Here is a 20,170-nt window from a genome sequence, read left to right on the forward strand (position 1 = left end):
CTCAACCCTGCTCACTTACTATCAGGGAACTGGAAGCAGGGAAATCATCTTAACATTATTATTTTTCTTGGAGAGAAAAATACTCCAACACCTTGGTTATTGGGTTGCCCTTTTCTGCATCTCTTTAAAAAAAAAATATTTATGAAAACATTTCTACCGCAACACTCAGTCAAACTCCCAAGGCAGCCGGCAACATATCTTAAAAGAACCCCCGTGTTGTAGTTTTAAGGATGCACATAATAGTTTAAATGTGGCCACACCAGAGACTTATTTTTCAAAGGACATTATGATCCCTGCCCAAAGCAGGGTTTGCTGTAAGTGTTGAGCAACTTGTTTGGGTCGTACAGAAAGCCCCTATGAAGATAGGTCACATGATGTCATGGTGGTGTCTGGTGACGGACAGGTTGGTGGTCGCATCTACTGGTCAAAATGCCCCTTGGGAATGGGCAAGGTCAGGATGCGGCCCAACAGTCAAATCCTGCTCTCCACCCCTGCTTAAACTATCATGAAGCCGAACTACAAATACATAGCATGGCAAATACATAGCATACCCTGGCACAATGGAATTTCAGCTGCTTCGCTTCTCCATTCCTGCTGCTGCATTTACCAGTTGTTATTTCTTGGACTCTTGGTTTGTCTCCAAACAAACCATGAGCTGCACCCAAGGTGTGTTACTGTCTTCCGATTAGGAGTTTGGACAAACAAATCAAGAGCCCTGGTTTGCACTTAAACCTGCTTAGCTGCTGGAAGGAACAGGGAAAAAGCAAAACTGCCCCAATTTTCACTCTGTGCACTAGAACACTGCACACTATAGTTCTATAGTTAAGCTATGGTTTAAAGTGGCATGCAAACCAGGCTATAGTTTATATACACTATTTTATTTTATTTTAAAAACTACATATAAAAATAGTCATGAGAACAGACACACAGCCGTTATTATTTATATTTAGGTGCATGTTTTCTACTTGACGCAAATACTCCTCTTTTTCCAACTTCAAAGAAAAGCTTATCTTGGACAATAAAAACGGAGCTAAGAAAAGGAGCAGCTGCAAGGAAGTTGCAATGAAAAAACATTTAATTATAATGATCTTACTGCTTTGATCTCCAGGTACTATAACATTCATTCACAATATCAGCCTTTATAAATCAGCTATGAAATAGTACACTTCACATTCTGCTGCCAAATCAAATAAGAAAAGTAATACATAATCAGCAACATTTCTATTCCAAAGGGACAAGGCAGTTAACAGAGAAGTCTGCTGAACAAGTTATGAGCTGGAATGTGTATTATATGGAGGATGTCCACAGAAGATGCAGGCTGTAGCTGCAAGATGTTGAGCAGTCTAACAAATCAGTGCTTGCCTCTGTCTCCCAAACAGGCAATTTTTCATACTATAAAACTACTCAAGAAATCATACATCCCTGCAAGTTTTATACTGTGTGCACTGCTGCCATACTCCTGCACAGCTCAGCGGAAGGTTCCCAGTGGATTATGCCCATAGTGACTTTATATCTGTTTTTAAAGAATTAATGTGACTTCTGGAACAGTTATAGTTAACCATAGAACTTGCATACTGTTACCTAGACCAGACGATTTTTTTCAAAACACTTTTTAACATTGGTGTGCTAAGAAAAAATGATATTTTGGGTTGACGTAGGCCACTAAAACTCTTAATTTCAACGAAGCCGATCAAAAATACAATGGTACCTCAGGTTAAGAATTTAATTCGTTCCAGAGGTCCATTCGTAACCTGAAACTGTTCTTAACCTGAAAGTGAGACACTACTTTAGCTAATGGGGCCTCCCGTTGCTGCTGCGCTGCCAGAGCACAATTTCTGTTCTCATCCTGAAGCAAATTTCTTAACCCGAGATACTATTTCTGGATTAGCTGAGTCTGTAACCTGAAGACTCTGTAACCTGAAGTGTCTGTAACCCGAGGTACCATTGTAATAAGAAAGCGTATTATGACAACATATTTATGTTCCGTACAGAGGGTTGTATCGAATGCTGCATGTGCCTGGTTCCGTTCATGCAATGGGACTTTCTCTCCCTGTGCACCTGCAAAATCTCCTCTGGAGGGTCTCCCACCCCTTTGGAACAGATGTTGAGGGTGAGCAAGGGGCTACAGGGGAGAAGAGGGAAAGCAAGAAATCCATGCAACAAGCTGAAGTCTGTTGTGAAAATGGCACAGTGCTGGATACAACTCGGAATCTTTCTGTCTCAAAATATGTTATGTTTTACGGTATGTTGCAAACCTCCCTAAGGTCTGCGTGTATATGGCAGTATACAAATTTAATAAACAACAACATAGCCCATCAATTTGCTTTGGAATTCACCATGAACATGAAAACAGGATCAAAATTACTGCCTTCCAATGTTCTGGCTAATGCATCACCATCAAATTATTTATTTATTACTTATACCCCGCCCATCTGGCTGGGCCTCCCCAGCCACTCTGGGCAGCTCCAAATGAATATAAAAAATACAATAAAACAGGCTTCCTCAAACTCGGCCCTCCAAATGTTTTGAGACTGCAATTCCCATCATCCCTGACCACTGGTCCTGCTAGCTAGGGATCATGGGAGTTGTAGGCCAAAAAACATCTGGAGGGCCGAGGTTGAGGAAGCCTGCAATAAAACATCAAACATTAAAACAGGGCTGCCTTTAGATGTCTTCTAAAAGTCAGATAGTTGTTTATTTCCTTGACATCTGATGGGAGGGCATTCCACAGGGCAGGCGCCACCACCGAGAAGACCCTCTGCCTGGTTCCCTGTGACCTCACTTCTCATAGTGAGAGAACCGCCAGAAGACCCTTGGACCTGGACCTCAGTGTCTGGGTTGAACGATTGGGGTGGAGATGCTTCTTCAGGTATGCTGGGCCGAGACATACAATGTCACCAAGATAACTGACAAACTTCATTAACATTTAAAGCCATTTAATAAGCTAAGTATACGGGGACACCCATATTTATGTTCTGGTTGTTCTGCAATGATTCCCTGAGGCCCTCTTTCTACAAAGTTTCTTGCTCTGAGACTAATTATATGCACCTCAAATATGCGAATTTTATGAAGAAAGCACCAACATGGCAGCTTCTGGATGCTGCGGATTACAACTCCCATTAGTGCAAGCAAGTAGGGCCAAAGGTCAGGGATGATGGGTCTTGAAGTCCACAACATCCAGTCCTGTTCCGAGTTCATGGTGCATATATGGTCACTGCAGTTTTAGTCTAGTTTTGAATTGAATTGATTTGTTTTAATTTTAGTACATATGTTTGCAACCTTGAATATTTCACAGAGAAGCAGGATAAAAAAAATGCCCATAGGCCTGAAGGAGTTATTCTTGTTCATAATACTAATGAACAAAATTGATGACAATTTTTCTAGCTGATTCTCACTCCCTGTTACTCCCCTGCAGCTATATGTCAGTATTCCAGCTCTGAACATTCCACACCCCTTTCAAGAGAAAAGCAACATCCACATTACTGAGACAGATTTAATTAATATCAAAAGAAACTCATGTACCTTCCTCAGCAAAACAGTGAAGCTGGTGATTTCAAAAGCTTCTGCTCTTCACAAAAAGTCAGTATCGCATAAATGTCATTTTAATTATTCTTTTATAACCGTCCTAAATATCCCTGTAAGTAAGCATTCTTACTTACTCCGCGGGGACTGCCATTCAATCCATACTGCTGGCTGAAGACAGGATCTGTACTGTTGCACGCCACCCTAATCTACAACTGGTGTGAGATTCCACTGCTCACCCAGGGTCTGTGTTTCCTTTTGGAAATGAGGCACAGCGGAGACTGTGGTGTCTTGATGATATATGGTTTATTTACACATATATACAACCTGAGCCTATATATATACTTACACATATATACAACGGGACGCGGGTGGCGCTGTGGGTAAAACCTCAGCGCCTAGGACTTGCCAATCGCATGGTCGGCGGTTCGAATCCCCGCGGCGGGGTGCGCTCCCGTCCTTCGGTCCCAGCGCCTGCCAACCTAGCAGTTTGAAAGCACCCCCGGGTGCAAGTAGATAAATAGCAGGAGAGTAAACGGCGTTCCGTGTGCTGCGCTGGCTCGCCAGATGTAGCTTGTCACGCTGGCCACGTGACCCGGAAGTGTCTGTGGACAGCGCTGGCTCCCGGCCTATAGAGTGAGATGAGCGTACAACCCTAGAGTCTGGCAAGACTGGCCCGAATGGGCAGGGGTACCTTTACCTTTACCTTTACAACCTGAGCCTAGGATGGAGCGGTTCACAGCATTAACACCCCAAGAGGGTCTTGTTTCTCCCATAGCCACAGCCTTGGATTCAAACAGAAACCAGACATGGCTTTTTCTTCCAGCCTGCAGCTTCTCCCTCTAGGTCAGTGTTTCCCAACCGGTGTTCCGCGGCACACTAGTGTGCCGTGAGACACCGGCTGGTGTGCCGTGGGAGGAAGGCGGGCGAGTCGGGCGGTGAGAGGCGGCGGCGGCGGCGAGGATCCGCGTCGAGCCGGGGGCGGCTCCGCGGTGGTGGTGCCGAGCGGCGGGGCAGCGCGCGCAAAAGGGAGGAGCGCGAGACAGCGGAGGAGGAGGAGGCCGGCATGTCCGGGCAGCAGCAGCAACAACAGCAGCAGCAACTCCCGCCGCCGCCCCCTCCTCCGCCCGCTATCGCCGCCGCCGCCTCAGCTGCCCTCGCTCTGCTGCCTCCTCCCACCCCGGCAAGGGGGAGGGAAAAAACTTTCGCTTTTGTGCGTCCCTCCCGGCGTGACGCTGCGCGCTGACGTCACGGGGCGGGGCTTTAATGGTGGTGTGCCGCGAGATTTTTTTCCGGCTAACAGGTGTGCCGTTGCCCAAAAACGTTTGGGAAACACTGCTCTAGGTCACATCACAGCAAACTCTGCCCTCAAAACTCCTGCTAAGAGATGGAGGAGGGGCCGATCCATCTGCCATCTGCCACAGAGCCCCCTTTACTTGGTTCTCTTAATGGCCCATCAACCGTTCCTTTTGTTCTCCTAATGGCCCATCACCCAGGCTGGCCTGACTATTTCAGCAATTGAATCCTTGCTGGGTCCAGGAATTAGAAGGGGGCCCAAGCATTCAGCCTATTCCCCCCCCCAAAAAACAACCCCTCATAAGAGTACATTTATCCAACAGTTGCAGGAGGTCCAAAGACCCTGAAAGTGAGCAGGGCTTTGAAAGGCAAAGGACCAAAAGTAGTAATGACACTTTTGAATTTAATTATCCAGACGAGCAAATGGAAGAAATGCTCACTGAAATATGACCAGGGCGCAAATAATGAGTCAATAATGAGCAGGGTTTGAGAAAGGAAGAAATGTCTGTAGATTTCACAAAGACCTAGACACTCCTTTTCTAAAGTCTTGCACTGCTGCAAGCATAGGGATTCTTCGAGAATGGATTTTTCTTTCTCTATTTTAATCACTTTGCCTAGCAATAATGACTTATTACCATTTATAAAAAGCTGTTTTAACACTGTGCATCACTGAATGTCAGCTGTACAGCATGTAAAGGTCCCTGAGACCTGTCCAAAGACTATTAAATATCTTTTTAAAAAGCAAACTGGCCAAAGGCCACAGCATGTGTATTTTAGCTTAAGCCAAGGTAATGGAAAAACTAGTTACTAGACCGACTGGATCTAGCAACATGAAATGTATATAGGGCAGCTTGTCAAGACTGGAGATGATAATCATACTGAGTGAACTTTTAAATTGCCCATGAAAAACATCTACAAAACATTTCTAAAGAATCCAGTACTTGAACTGTCAGGGACAGGGCAGTGGACTGATTAAGTAGTTCTTCCGCTTATTTTACGAACTGTTACAGCTTCTTTCTTGTTACTAGTAAGAATCCCCTTTCCCTTTAGAGGAATTATTAAACCACAACAGCAGTGAAGATAAAAACAGTATTTATTTTATTCAATTACTACCAATGGATTTATTCAGTGTAATGAGCTCATTAAAATGAAAACTACTATCAACTAGGTTCTCATCAGTAATTATTCTACTATAAAAGGATTACAACATAAATGATGTGAAAAAAATTGTTTTGTTCTTTTTAAAAAATAGAGAAACAAAAAAGCATTGCTAAAGAGGCTTAGCCAGATATTTACATCTTTTGAAATTGGTTTTGAAGTGGAAGAAACTTTTGTAAGTCAAACTGTTTCATAAAACCACTGAGATGCTATCTGAATATTGTTAAAATGGTTGGTACTGGCAACTCCTATTATCCACTGTCCAGAAACTTAACTGTCTCTTCTGCCTACTTCCCCATTTCCTTCCTTCTCCAACTTGCCCCTCAAACCAATAAGAATCCCCCTGACTCACCCTGCCTTGATACAGTATTGAATTCTCCTCAACATTTCTCCTACAGTCCATTTCCATTCTCTTCTAACCGATCATCTGTTACAAACTGGCGTCTGGACTTCTGCAATCCACTAAAATTCCCCTCACTGAATCTTTCCATTGATCCAATCTGAAAGGTCTCATCTCCTCCTGGACATTTCTGCTGCCTCAGATAAAACTGATCATCCTCTGCTCCTCAGTTCCTCCATACTTAAGCTTCCTTCTTACTTTTCAGCTCACTCATTAGAAAATGCTCCCTCTCCTCTACCTTCCTGCTATCCATTGGGTTCCTCAAGAGTTCTGTTCCTGTTCCCCCCCCCCCCCCGCTGCTTTCTTTCTCCATTTTTCTAACCTTCTCAAACGCCAACATTTTCAGTGCTACCTGAATGACGCTACTTCACACCAGCATGAGGACTTGGCATCCTACAGCAGCTACTTAGAAGGCCGTATTGGCGCTAACACCTGCCCTGGGTCTTCCTGCAATGGCTGACCGCTGGGTTCAGTAGTCACTAGTTAAATGTCCCACAATGCACTGGTGTGGCACAAAGTCAAAGATTCTTATGGCATAAGCAGGAAATGTACATGGTGGCTCTCCATCAGCCTTGGAGTGCTGCTGCCACCACTGCTGCCGGGTCACCTCAAGGGAGGCTCTCCAGCCTCTCACTGTGAGCCCTCTGAAACCTAGAATTGACCCTGCCTCCAAAACATTCCGCTCTGCATCTAGTCCTACAACTCAAACTGCCCACCTGATATTTTTTCTTGGGCGTATTCAAACAAACACTCAAATTTAGTATATGCCAGAACACTGAACCTGTTGTCTTCTTGCCTTAGTCTTCTTCCTCCTAATCCCTACCCATATTCATTGACAATGTCGCTATGCAGGGAAGAAGCCTTAACATTTACCTCCCTGGTCTCCATATTCAAGTGTTCTATGGTCATCCCCTGTGGGTAATTGGTTCCTTCATCTCAGTGCTATGTTCTGAAAAAAGAGGCGCCAGAACTCACCATGAACACCTCCCTCATTATCTTAGAATGGCAACGGTGGCCAATTGAGAGGTGCCAGAACCCAGCTGAGAGGACTCACCTGAGAACTGAGTTTTGGTGAGTTCCAGCTGGGGGGAAAAAGCTCTGCCTATATTTTACTAATAAGTTATATTTCTGTAGTTTACACTAAGCTGCCTGTAAAGTAGTTTGGAAACTATAGTTGGTTTAAGACATGGCTTTCAGGCTCCTGAGAAGGGAGAGGGAATCAGTACCTACTGCATTGTTTTCTGAAAGGCATACTATACGTAAGTAAATGGGGAGAAAGATCAATAAGAAGTCTGGGGTCAGAAAAATCAGAACTGAACACAGTTGTTGAAACCTCAGCATGGAGACTTTTAAAACGTCTCATCACAACAACAGTTTTGTTGTTTGGTGTAAACGTTCATGCACAGACTATCTGACAAGACCCACTAGGTTTATAAAATCATCATCATTGACAGACATGAAACCAGATTTGCCTTTTTTTTTAGGTCAGGGCAACTTTAACAACTACATTCCTTTTAACCTAAAAGAAATCAAGGCAGAAGGAAGAACTATTTGCCAGCAATGGGAGAAGGAATTATTGGTGATCTGCAAGCAATTATATACATTACTGACAGGAGAAATATTGCTTCTCATATATCATATAGAAAAGGAATAGCTGAAGTCCACTGTCTCGGGATTTTCTTCCATTCCCCCTCAGAGCCTAAACTTGCTGACTTTAAAGGAAATTTCAAGAAAAACAGGGCTATGGGAAAGAAATTCTAATACATTCACAGCAGAAAAATGGGCCAAAGTATGTTGAAAGCTATAGACAGTTTCAAGGTAATAAACATGGATAATACCAGATGATATCCTGCTAAGCCGTACTCAAGACTAAAAGGTAAAGGGACCCCTGACCATTAGGTCCAGTCGTGGCCGACTCTGGGGTTGCGGTGCTCATCTCGTTTTACTGGCCAAGGGAGCCGGCGTACAGTTTCTGGGTCATGTGGCATGACTAAGCCGCTTCTGGCGAACCAGAGCAGCGCACAGAAACGCTGTTTACCTTCCCGCCGGAGCGGTACCTATTTATCTACTTGCACTTTGACGTGCTTTCAAACTGCTAGGTTGGCAGGAGCAGGGACCGAACAACGGGAGCTCACCTCGTCACGGGGATTCGAACCACCAGCCTTCTGATCGGCAAGTCCTAGGCTCTGTGGTTTAACCCACAGCGCCACCCGGGTCCCAATACTAGACTAGATCCACTAAAAATCAACAGACTGAAGTCTACTTGCTTCAATGGCCTTAAGTCTACTCTGTGTATGGGTAATGCTAGGTATCACACACTGGTTTTTCAGTTCTTCCATAAGAAGCAGATCTGAAAAAGCACCAGAATAATTTAAAAATAACAAGAAGAATTACGGTTACTTCAAAATGGGGAAATTTCTGCCTCCAAACTGTGAAAAATGGCTTCCTAGAATTCTGAAGCCTTGTACAAGATCATGAAGACGATCACAGCTGGTTTCAAGATGAATACTTCAAAAACCTTTTATTGTGATGTGAAGTGCTGTTATTGGTGCTTGAACATGTTTTGCATTCATGATCTGTTGATGGGAAGAAAGATCAGTAGAAAGGTCGCATCCACACCATATAGTTGAAGCACTTATGCCACTTTAAGAGTCATGGCTTCCCTCAAAGGATCCTGGGAACTGTAGTTTGTTAAGACTACTGACAGTTGTTAAGAGACCCGTAACAAACTACAACCCCCAGGAGGTTTCTTTGGGAGAAGCCATGACTCTTAAAAGTGGCATAGAGGGCTTTAAATGTATGGTGTGGGTGAGCACTACATTTTAGACCTCTAAAATGCAACTTGCATCAGTAGTTTTGTTTTCCTCGGCTAACAACTTACTTCAACAGCATCCATTTCTCAACTAAACAAGGGTTATGTGGCCATCAACACCAGAATGTAGTGCAGGGTAAAAGGCTCTTCACCCTCTTCTTTCCAACGTGAACAACAGAGGCTTTGGCAACCGCTTGTGTGCATAGAGAACCCCTTACAGAAACTCTGTTGTTACAGTGGCATTTGCTGGTGGTATCTCCTTAATTGGGAGTAAGCACCTGAAATTCATAAGGAGGACATGGTTTTTGAGATCAAAGGCTATGGCCAAGGCTCAGGCAGGAAGTTCCTGGGCTGTCTTGTCACCTCTGCCTATCCCAAGGGACAAGCTGGATTGGAATACAGAACTTTCACATGTTCCTCTGAGAATCAGGACGCACTATTGGTTAAAAAAAAGCACACAAAGAAAGAAAACTCAATTGTATGTTCTGTTAACAGAGCTCCTTTGTTAAGGGGAGGTTTTCATAATCTCATGCAAGTCAGTACTAAAAGCAAGTGAGAGGTAAGGCGTAAGTGCCTCATGAAGAAAAGATAAATTGGGGACAATCAACATATCATAAGCTAATTTCATCACTCAAGTAACTGCAAATGTTTAAATAAAGTATTTGTTTTATGGGAGTGAGAGAAATGCTATTATGTACCATCAAATTTTCTACAGTATATATATATTTTAATTCACAGCTCTTTGTGTAATACAATTGACAGTAATTGTCACAGGTGCCCTTCTGTTTAGAATGTGGAATTTTCAGTCTGAATGACATTTATGTAGACAGGCATTAAAACACACACACTCCCAAAACTTATTAATGAATTTTGCAGTGGCGGCAACAGATTGTGTCCTGTTCCATTTGAGGAGTTTATAATCTTTCCTGAACTTTGTTACTTTGTGCTCTGGGGATTTATTTTTCAAGATACAAGCTTTTATTTTCCTCCCCCCACATTGGTTTCCATGAGAATAGGACCAAATAATCCAATCTGGTAGTGACAAAAACACTCAGACACAAAGTCATTCAGAAAACCCCCCCAGGTACTTTCCTAAGCAGCTGCTGGATAAGAGCTGTAGCAAGTAGAAAAAGGGTAAAAAGTAAGAAAAGAAAACTGAATGAGAGCAGTTATGCAAGGCCAAAGTAGGAATCAAAGTAATTGTTGAGGTATAGAAATCCCATTAAACTTTGTCTTAGCTCCACTGCAATTCTGTTCATGCAAACCTGATATTAATTGTGGAGCATTTTCCAGTTCAAAACTGTTGATGCATCTTCACATTTTATAATATTGTTCCAGAGCTCTGTGAATTCTGCCTCTCCTCCTAAGTCAACAGCCGGGGTGATAAGAAAACTTGAAAAAAGTAATACAGTGCAATACCTCTCTCGCTCTTCAGAGCCATTCTCATCTTTATGTGTTTTCCCATTGCCAACTCATGCTGAACGGTCCCCACTCTTTCCATCTGCTTTAGGTAGTCATTCATGCCCACTGATATGAGCAATATTTAAAATCCCCCCCCCCATTCCTCCTCTCAGATCTATGTCTACCTGCACTTCAATCAGCCAATACACCTTAGCATAAAAATACATCAATGCAGATTCAGGTAATAATACTACAATTTTTTATAGCTAATGAAAATCAGAATACACCTCTCCAGGGATTTCAGAAAGGAATCTTTCCCAACTCTCCCTGAAGATGCCAGATATTGAACCCAGCACTTTTTGCATACTACGTACATGCTCCACCACTGAGCTATATCTTTTCCTCTCATTCAGGTACTCCACAAGCATTCCTACCATTTGGATCATCCCGAGACCTGAAAGGCACAGCTGTAAAATCAAAACATTCAACATAAATGTAATTCTGATCTCCTCCTTCCATCAGCTTGGAAATAACTGCTATGTAAACTGTTCGGCTAGCTCTGCCTCAGTTTCAAAGTTTTGCAAAGAAGCAAAGCTTACTTGCAGCAGTGTTCCATGAACGGCATTCTGTCGTACGCAGAGATCTGTGCAGTCCGGAAGCCCAGCCAACAAAGACGATACAGTCTGTGGGACCTGGTTTACCATAATAAAGGGGACCAGGGCGCGACCAGCCAATTCACGGGAACGATACACAGGAGAGTGACCACATCTGGTAGGGGGGAGAGGAGAGGCAGAATTTGTTAGAGCTCACCCATATACACAGCATATTAACACAAACAGGCAATTCAAAATTGGGGGGGGGGAGCCTTTTCTAGAATTTATAAAATGCATATTGCACAAAAGGATGCTTGAAGAATTCAAGTTCTGTGAATTCAAATGCAACATGGTGCGCTCCCCGCCATGTTCAGATGAGAGAACGACTCTCCTTGAGATTTTGCACTTTATGAGAATTTACGCAACATAGCTTAAACAACATATTCAAAAGGGTTAAACACAAAGGGTCAGTGCATGTTTTACAGTGTGTCCATGAGACAAAGCACATGTGCAAATATGTATATATTTACTACTGCACTTTTCTGTTGTGAACTGCCCTGAGATCTATGGATGAAGGGCAGTATACAAATTTAATAAATAAAATGACTATTGTTTTCGTTCATTTTTTTTCTTTCAAAAATCACAGATTACTGTTTTAAAAAAAAAACCAACAGATTAATGCAGAAAAAGGACAGAATGGGTTTATGAATGAGTGTATGTGAAATTACCCTGAACTGGAAATAGACTTATACATTCATCCTTTAACTGCACACTAGAGACGAACATACAGCAACTTTCCCTATAAGGAGATTAAAACGGCAGCTTTGCATGGAACAAAGAAAGTAACTTTTTTTTTAAAAAAAAATGCTTCTTATTTTCATTCTTTTGGCCCATCAAATGATGAGGCTACTTGAGGAGATGCAGGGGCTCTCTTTGACAACAACAATAAATACAGCCTTTCGTGTCATCAGCCCAGCGCTGTGGAATACTCTGCCAATAGAGATTCAGCAGACGCCTTCTGTGCCAACTTTTAAATGCCTGCTAAAAACTCTTCTATTCCACCAGGCCAAGACAGCCAATTAAGAATACATCTTTCGACAGCAGCTAACCGATGTCCAGCTTTTAAATTTTTTAATATGGTTTTATGTTCTATTGCGAACCACTTTGATTCCCCCCCCCCAAATGAACAGCAGCACATACCTCTCACCATGTAAACGAACAAGCTGCTTATCTGCATGCCACTGCTCCCTGTAATGTGAAAAGTGCCCCCCCCGGCTGAGTTGTCCATAGGACTCACATGAAGGGTGTCAGCAGACTAGGAGTCATTTGGCAAAGGTTTACTCTACAAAAACTTGGGTGCGCTTCTAGGAAAAGCAGACAATGATCTGACAACTGTCAGTTCCCAACCGTACTCCTAAATAGTGAATGATTTCAGTGTACAAGATCTATCTGCCCTAATAATAATAATAATAATAATAATAATAATAATAATAATAATAATAAGTTTCCCCAGCCACTCTGGGCAGCTCCCAATCGAGTATTAAAAACAATACAGCATAAAATATTAAAAACTTCCCTAAACAGGGCTGCCTTCAGATGTCTTTTAAAAATAGGATAATTGCTTATTTCCTTGACATCTGATGGGAGGGCATTCCACAGGGCGGGCGCCACTACCAAAAAGGCCTTCTGTCTGGTTCCCTGTAACCTCACTTCTCGCAATGAGGGGTTAACCACCAGAAGGCCCTCGGCGCTAGATATCAGTGTCCAGGCTGAACAATGGGGGTGGAGACGCTCCTTCAGGTATACAGGACAGAGGCCGTTTACGGCTTTAAAGCAGTGAGTTATCATCAATTTGAAGGGACAGGGTCCTGGCAAGGAGTTGTGCATGACGGTGTCATGGCCTGGCTTTCAGCTGCACCCTCCTGCATTCTCAGCCAGGAGTTCCCAGAGGAAAAACTGTCACTGGGTGGTTAAGTGAGGTAGTATGTAAAAGATTTCAGTTTCCTTGCTTCAGGTCCTCTTCCACAGGGATAACTCTCCCTTGAACAAGGGAAGGTGATTCCTGCTGTCCCACATCGGCAATTGTCCTAGGTTTCAAATGAAGGGGAAACGACACGAAGCAACTCTTTTTGTAATCATTCTGCATAAATCATAGCCCCTTTCTGCTGAAAGCCAACCTTTTCTGTCTGTATGTCTACATAGTAAATACTGAGGGATCCTCTCATCATTTGAATTCTGGGGGCACATTTTGCTTCCAAAATTTGTGCTAATGGTTCTACAGGTTCAGAGCTATGCAAATTCCAGAAACGCAGTCTTCCCAACGGTGAAGTCTACACTCCCAAAGCAGCATGAGTAGAAAACCAAAGTATGGATGATACCCGAGTAAGTCATACTGAGGGTAGAGCTACTGAAATGAATGAACTTAAATTAGTAGGTCTTCTCCAGGTTTGACTCAGTAGGTATCACCCTAACATAGCTTGCATTGGAAACAAACTGGAATTAAGATGCTGAACTAAAGAATCAGATCTGTGTTGCAAAATATACTTTCCCCAACTTATTTATTGGCTTATGCATAGAGGCAAAATCTTTAAAACTGTATTTCTAGAAGAAGGAAGCAAGCAGTTTAGTAGTAGGAAGGATTCAAATAAATGAGAATGCTTTACTGCAACGCAATGCAAAATAATTTGTCTGCAAACGCTCCCATGTTTGTGCTACACCATGCCTTATTTAAATTGAACAAACTCTTGTGTATAAGTGTTTCTTTTCAAATACAATTAACCCTGACACAGTTGCAGATGTTTAGCTTCTAATTAGCAGTAACGGCACACTCAAGAATGCCCCTCTTTTTCCTCCCAATCTTTTACAAATGATGATTTCCCAAAGGAATCTGGCATCAATTCAAGAGAAAGAATGGAAAATGGGAACGCTGCCAGTGTTGTGACTGCCAGATATTTTGTGAAAAGGTACTTTCCAAAAACATGATTCAGAGGCCTTTTTTTCTCATCCAACTCTAGAACTGCATTCCATTTTGATTTAATTGCATTAGTTCTAGTAACATAATCAAATGCAGATTACAGTCAAACACTTAAGGAGCTTGCCTTATTCTGTGGTCATTTTAAACGGAAGCCTAAGCATTTAGAAACTCGCAATTGTTTATTATATCATGGCAAACAATATAGGTGTATGTGTACATAATGCACATAATATATTAGGCTAAAATAAAATCCCAAAACCATACTTGTTGTGGCAAACACAAGGATATGTAGAACAGCGCTTTACCTTTCGCAAATCCTGCCTCTTCCAAACACCAGATTAATATTCATATCAGTGACTGAAAAATAAGTGTATCTTCATTCTCCCCCCACACCCATGTATTCTTTGTTCACCGTGAATTGGATTAAAGGACTAGCTTTTGCCAGCAATTGCAATTATTGAAGCAACACTGCATATTTTTACTTATGTAAATTCCCATTCATTCAGAAAGATTCTGGAAAGGCAAGGAGATTCTCCTTACACACAGAGGTCAAATTGGACTGGCTCCTTCTTCCCACCCTAGGAAGAGCTGCTATCCCAGATATACAGGCTAGCCTCTATATTTCTGGGAGAAAGCTCCCCCCCCCCCCCAATAAAAAACCAATCCATTTCCATTTGAATATAGTTGCTTCCTAAAGCCACAGCTTTAAAACCTATGAAAAATAGTCTTGGTGGGCAGACAAGTGACTGAAGAAGGAACAGGGAGAAGAAACCTTTCCCTACTCCAAATTAGCCAATACATTCCCTCTCTCTACATAGGATTTCCGGTTTAGATTTACGTTTCATAGATGAGGGAAGGGTCACTGACAAGGGCGGGAACAAAGAACCAGGACAGAGAAAGCAAGCTAGATGGGAGTTAGCCAGGATGCAACTAAATTGTAAGGAACTCTGGATTGATTTGAGCAGAGGATCTAACTACCTGGTCATCAGAAAGGTCGGAAAGCCAGCTACAAGCTTGAAGACACAGCAACATACCACCAACAAGGTTTGTTTCAACAGCTTATTGGTGAACCTCCTGCCTGGATGTTTCATACACCTCAGGGTTGTGGATTCGAGCCCCACGTTGAGCAGGGGGTTGGACCAGATGATCCTCGCAGTCCCTCCCAACTCTACAATTCAATGTTTTATCAAATGTGGTTCATCAAAATGTAAAAATGCTTGATGCTGCTTATTTCAACACAAAAAGGATACAGGTCTTAAGATTCAGATTGTGGCTCCTGCCGTAAAATTTTGGCTTCACTTAACAGGGGTGGGGAATCCCATTTCCTTCCCTTCAAAGAATCCCACCCTTTAATTGCTACTGTATGTCACTCAACCATTACCTGTTGTCAGGACATTTACCGAGCACAAATTTATGGAAGAAAACTGGAAAGAGAAAGGAGCCGAAACACAATGGTCCAGCAGATGTAAACAAGTCATAAAACCCCAGGTTGGAGTGCCAGTTCTTGCTTCCTTGTTATTGAAATCACAAGGAAGCCCTTGAACAATACTGTATCTGATCCTGGACTTCCTGTCTATAAGAAAAATACTGTTTCCTCCTGGCAGTTCACAATAAACATGGGAAATCGTTTGACTTGTCAAATAAAGTCTCCCAAGATTAAAAAGTGCTGGTGGCAATCAAGCTAACTTAACTATGTTTGCATATATATTATAAAATGAAACATACTTCCTTCAAGTTAAAAAATAAACAGTCCTCCAGCAGTAAGTCTGGATTTAACAAGCAGGATTACAATGAAAGCAGTCTGTGATCTCTCTTCTCACTTGAGTCTGAGTGGTGCTGGGGTCGCTTCAGATTAATCTGAAGGGATTTGCTTTTTGATAGCGAATAAACAAAGCAAAATATACAAGCTGTATCATGCAACAGCTGGAAAATCTTGGAGTGAAACCATAAATTTTATTATTCAAATAAGCACTCTCAGTGTTTGAGCTTTAAGTATTTAACCTTTGCATAGTCAGAATGAACTTTAAAACTATGACACGCCTGACCGTTACAAAAAACCAAAGTATATTGAAGTGAAGGCTTTCCTGAAACTCTGGCAACCCTGAATAATGTTTTTGCTGGCAAGGGGGGAAAGTGTTTGCTGTTTTCCTTTTATACTTCCCTGCTTGGGAAATCTAATTTAGAGAAAGATAATTGTGTCATAAGTGATTCAAGGGAACTGAAATGCACTCTGTAAAAATTTCTGTAACACACTTTTATTTATGGTAGATTTGTGTATGGCATGTTAGGGGACGGGTAATACCTCTAGTGGGGGACATGCCGTGCTTCTTTTAGAGTAGTTTGTCCAACTTTTGTCTCCAGCCTACACTCAGCTCTCACCTGTGGCTCTTAGAAGCTGTCAGCAACAGCGGCTATACCCCAGGAACGGCTTTGACTGGCTGGCTAAACTAGGTGAGGGTTGCCGATAGGTCTCAAACCCTCCAGTAGTTAGGGAATTCCCCTGCATGTGAAGATAGGCTCCGGTGGATTGAGGGTCCAACAGTCAAGAAGGTGGTTTCTGCACATGTTGCAGAGGGAAGTGAGGGTCAAAAGGGGCTTGTCAACCTGAGAAGGTTATCCATCTAGGAAAACACTGATCCTAAACCTTTGCTTCCTTGCAGCTATACTCATTCGTGAGAAAGGCTTCAGGAGCAAACCCTGAGGAAGATCTGTATCCACTTCCTTGCGAGACACCTTTGGGAGAAGGAAAGGCTAAGGAGTGAAGCCTAAACAAACCAGAGTAGAGTCCCTTAGACAGTTGGGTGGCACCTTGTATGCCTCCTTCCATCAACTCTTGCAGCCAAGCTGGTGCCAAATATCTTGCTCTGCTTTCCTTTGGACCACATCAGTGAGGCCGAGAGGCGGGGGTCTTGCTGTCTGGCCAGCCCAGGACCTCCATATACACTGTCCAGGCTTGCACCCCAGAGAGGTCACTTCGCTGCTGCTGCTGCTGCTTCCACAGCAAAAACAACACAGAGGCAGCAGTTATGAGTTACTGGTCTCTGCAGCCACAGCAGGCGCTGTGATTCCCCAGCCGTTTGACTTCACCCCCAGAGGTGCACTCCACTGTCTCCCAAGACAATGCCAACAACAGCTATGCAAATAATAATAATAATAATAATAATAATAATAATCCATTTATCCACACTACAAAATAGTAACTGACATGTGGATCAAACAGCACAGTGCTGTCCCGGCACTTCTTCTGCTGCCCTTCCTCCTCTTCGTGGCAATGACGGCAGTGACATCCCTGCTCCTCAGGACCCACTTACTTGCTGCTGGTAGCGATATTGTGTCACCTGTGCTTAACATTTATTTTCTTTTGCCGTCTTTTGAGCAGTGCCAGTGCGCCCCCCCCTTACTCTAGGACAGGGGTTGACAAGTTTTTGCGGCTTGGGCTGGTTCATGGTCCCACAGACTCCATGGTGGGCCGGAGTGCATGCACATGTGTGCACATGCGCAAATGCTCCTTCTGGCATGGAGGAGGTGTGTGCAGCTTCCCATTGGCTGCAGGAGCTTTCTGCAGTCAATGGGAAGCCGCCCAGCATCGTGGAAGGCGATCCCTACTCCGCTCCAGTTTAGCGCGGCGCATGGGAGCTGACCGAGCGGTCACCGGGAGTCCCCGGGAAGGCGGCAGGGGTCCATGGGCCGCTTAAACGACCCCCATGGGCTGCTTGTGGCCCATGGGCCTTAGGTTGCCAGCCCCTGCTCTAGGAAAGAGGCAAAGAGCCTTGTTGAGTGGAGAGCTGGCTGCCAGTGCCAGGTGTGGAGGCCCCAAAAACACAGGGGATGAGGCAGTTACCCCGCCTGGGGTTGCCCTGGTCATATTTGTCACTTTCTGCTCCATCTTCTCCATGCAGAATGCACCATTACCAGAATTAAAACAAAGAAACAAGAAAGGTCAGCTAATTTGTCTTACACAGGGGGAAACAAAGCAGGTTCTAAGTAGCTCATACCATTGTGAATTCATATCCAAGTAATACGATTCCATGGGGAGGCTGATGTTGTAATCAACAATCCCAAGAACTATGCAACTAGTTTCACACTGCAAGGGCTCCTGTGCCACACCATATTGTGAACAGCTTTTGAATTTGAATGTGTAAATGTGGCATAAGGGGTCTGTTTCTGAAAGTGGCAGAGGGGGAGATCAAAATTCTCACTGATTTTACATGTCAAGCGCCAGAACCTAGCAAGGCCAAGTAGCTGCTGGGGCACATCAACAGCCCCTGAGCAAAACCAGACTCAGTCCAATCCCCAATCCATCAGTGTACTCATGCTCCTCTATTCTCTGTAAGAATATTTTAAACCAACCTTTATCCTTTTTTGTATTTCTTGTACATTGCTTAAACACTTTGCAGTTAAGCAGCAGATACACACACAAACACACAAAAACAAAAGTGATCTATAAATGTAATTAATTAATTAATTAATTAAAAATAAATAAAAGACCAGCAGAAACACAGGATAAAGGATCAGGAATCAATAATTAGTAGCTAGGGAATGGGGAGGGCTTCTTGCCTGGGATTGAGTGTTATAAGACACTTGTCTTGGAAAGGCCAGCTAAAATACGACACCTCTCCCCCCAATAGCTAAAGGTGGCCTTGTCGCATTTACTTGATGCCTAGAAGTTATGACTTAATACTTTCATCTACAGATGTAGCAGAAATTAAATGTTCTCAGTGACATTTTGTGCTATTTATCTTCCAACACAAGCCACTAAATAAAACATTTGCTTTCAGCAGCACGTGACCAAAGAACAAAACTCAATAAATTTAGATCCACAACTTGTGAAATTATTTCCAGCACATTTCTGCTGCCTCAGCTACCCTTTGCAAATATTCGGTCTTGTGCAAACCAGCAATTGAGTTGGCAGCATGCCGTGCATAACAATCAGCAACTTCTATAAGAAAGCCCCATAATAATTCGGACGCCCTTCAAAACATTCACTTAAAGCACTAACTAATAGCACAAGTAAAAGACCAATCATTGGGAAAGTAGGTAACATATGTTTAAAATACAAAAAGAATCCATGAAGGCTGTGTGGACATACAAATCTTCCTTATCAGACTTCTGATCTGGGCAAAATATTCTCTACCATGGAGGACAGCAACTCTGTCAATGATCCTTTTGACTGGAATTGCTACAACCTCCCCAGGGAGTCTGCTCCATGGTCAAAAAGCCATTACTACCAAAAAGTTCTTCCTGACTTTTAGTTGGAATCTCCTTTCTTGTAACTTGAAACCATTAATTTGGGTCCTAGCCTCCGAAGCAGGAGAAAACAAGCTTGCTTCCATGTGGCAGCCCTTTAGATATTGAAGATGGATATTGTATCTCCTCTCAGGCTCCTTTTTCCAGGCTAAACATACCCAATTCCCTCAACCATTCCTCATAAGGCCTGGTTTCCAGACCACTGGTCCTCTTGGTCACCCTCCTCCGCACACAATCAAGTTTGCCATGTCCATTAATTTCAGTGTGTCAAGAATGACTCTGCTCAAGGATTGCTAGCCTAATTTGAACTGGTGGACACCTTTTGAATTTTGAGAGAGAGCTGTGGACGCTAGTCACAACATGGCTACCATGGGGAAGGTCACAGCAAAACACAACATGGTTGCTGTGAGGGGCCACGGCATAACAGTTTTGTTTAGATAATCAGCTGATCTGAGAGGACACGTTCATCACAGTCTAATCTTGCACCATCAGAAATACTATATTTTAATTAATACATTTGTGAGCATTTCAAACTTCTTAATATGACAAAATCTCTATCAGTGAACAGACAAAAGTTCTTCATCAGTTCACATCTTTTATTTGCTTAGAACAGCTGTTAGTGACAGAATGTGGCAGTCTTTGGTCCAGTAAGTACAGTGGTACCTCAGGTTACATACGCTTCAGGTTACAGACTCCACTAACCCAGAAATAGTACCTCGGGTTAAGAACTTTGCTTCAGGATGAGAACAGAAATTGTGCTCCAGTGG

The 20,170-nt window shown here is 43.0% G+C and overlaps 1 protein-coding gene across 8 annotated transcripts in view; it reads right to left on the reverse strand.

The window, feature by feature from the left end:
- THADA (THADA armadillo repeat containing) overlaps positions 1 to 20,170 on the reverse strand; it is a 155,604-nt gene that overhangs the window by 58,876 nt on the left and 76,558 nt on the right. For all 8 annotated transcript variants that reach the window (XM_083494029.1, XM_083494030.1, XM_083494023.1 and 5 more), the window contains one exon: positions 11,189 to 11,357. In XM_083494029.1, coding sequence (XP_083350155.1) covers positions 11,189 to 11,357 — 169 coding nt within the window. The remainder of the gene's footprint in view (positions 1 to 11,188; positions 11,358 to 20,170) is intronic.

Source organism: Podarcis liolepis (assembly GCF_965112155.1).
Source record: "Podarcis liolepis genome assembly, chromosome: 3".
Lineage (NCBI taxonomy): Eukaryota > Metazoa > Chordata > Lepidosauria > Squamata > Lacertidae > Podarcis > Podarcis liolepis.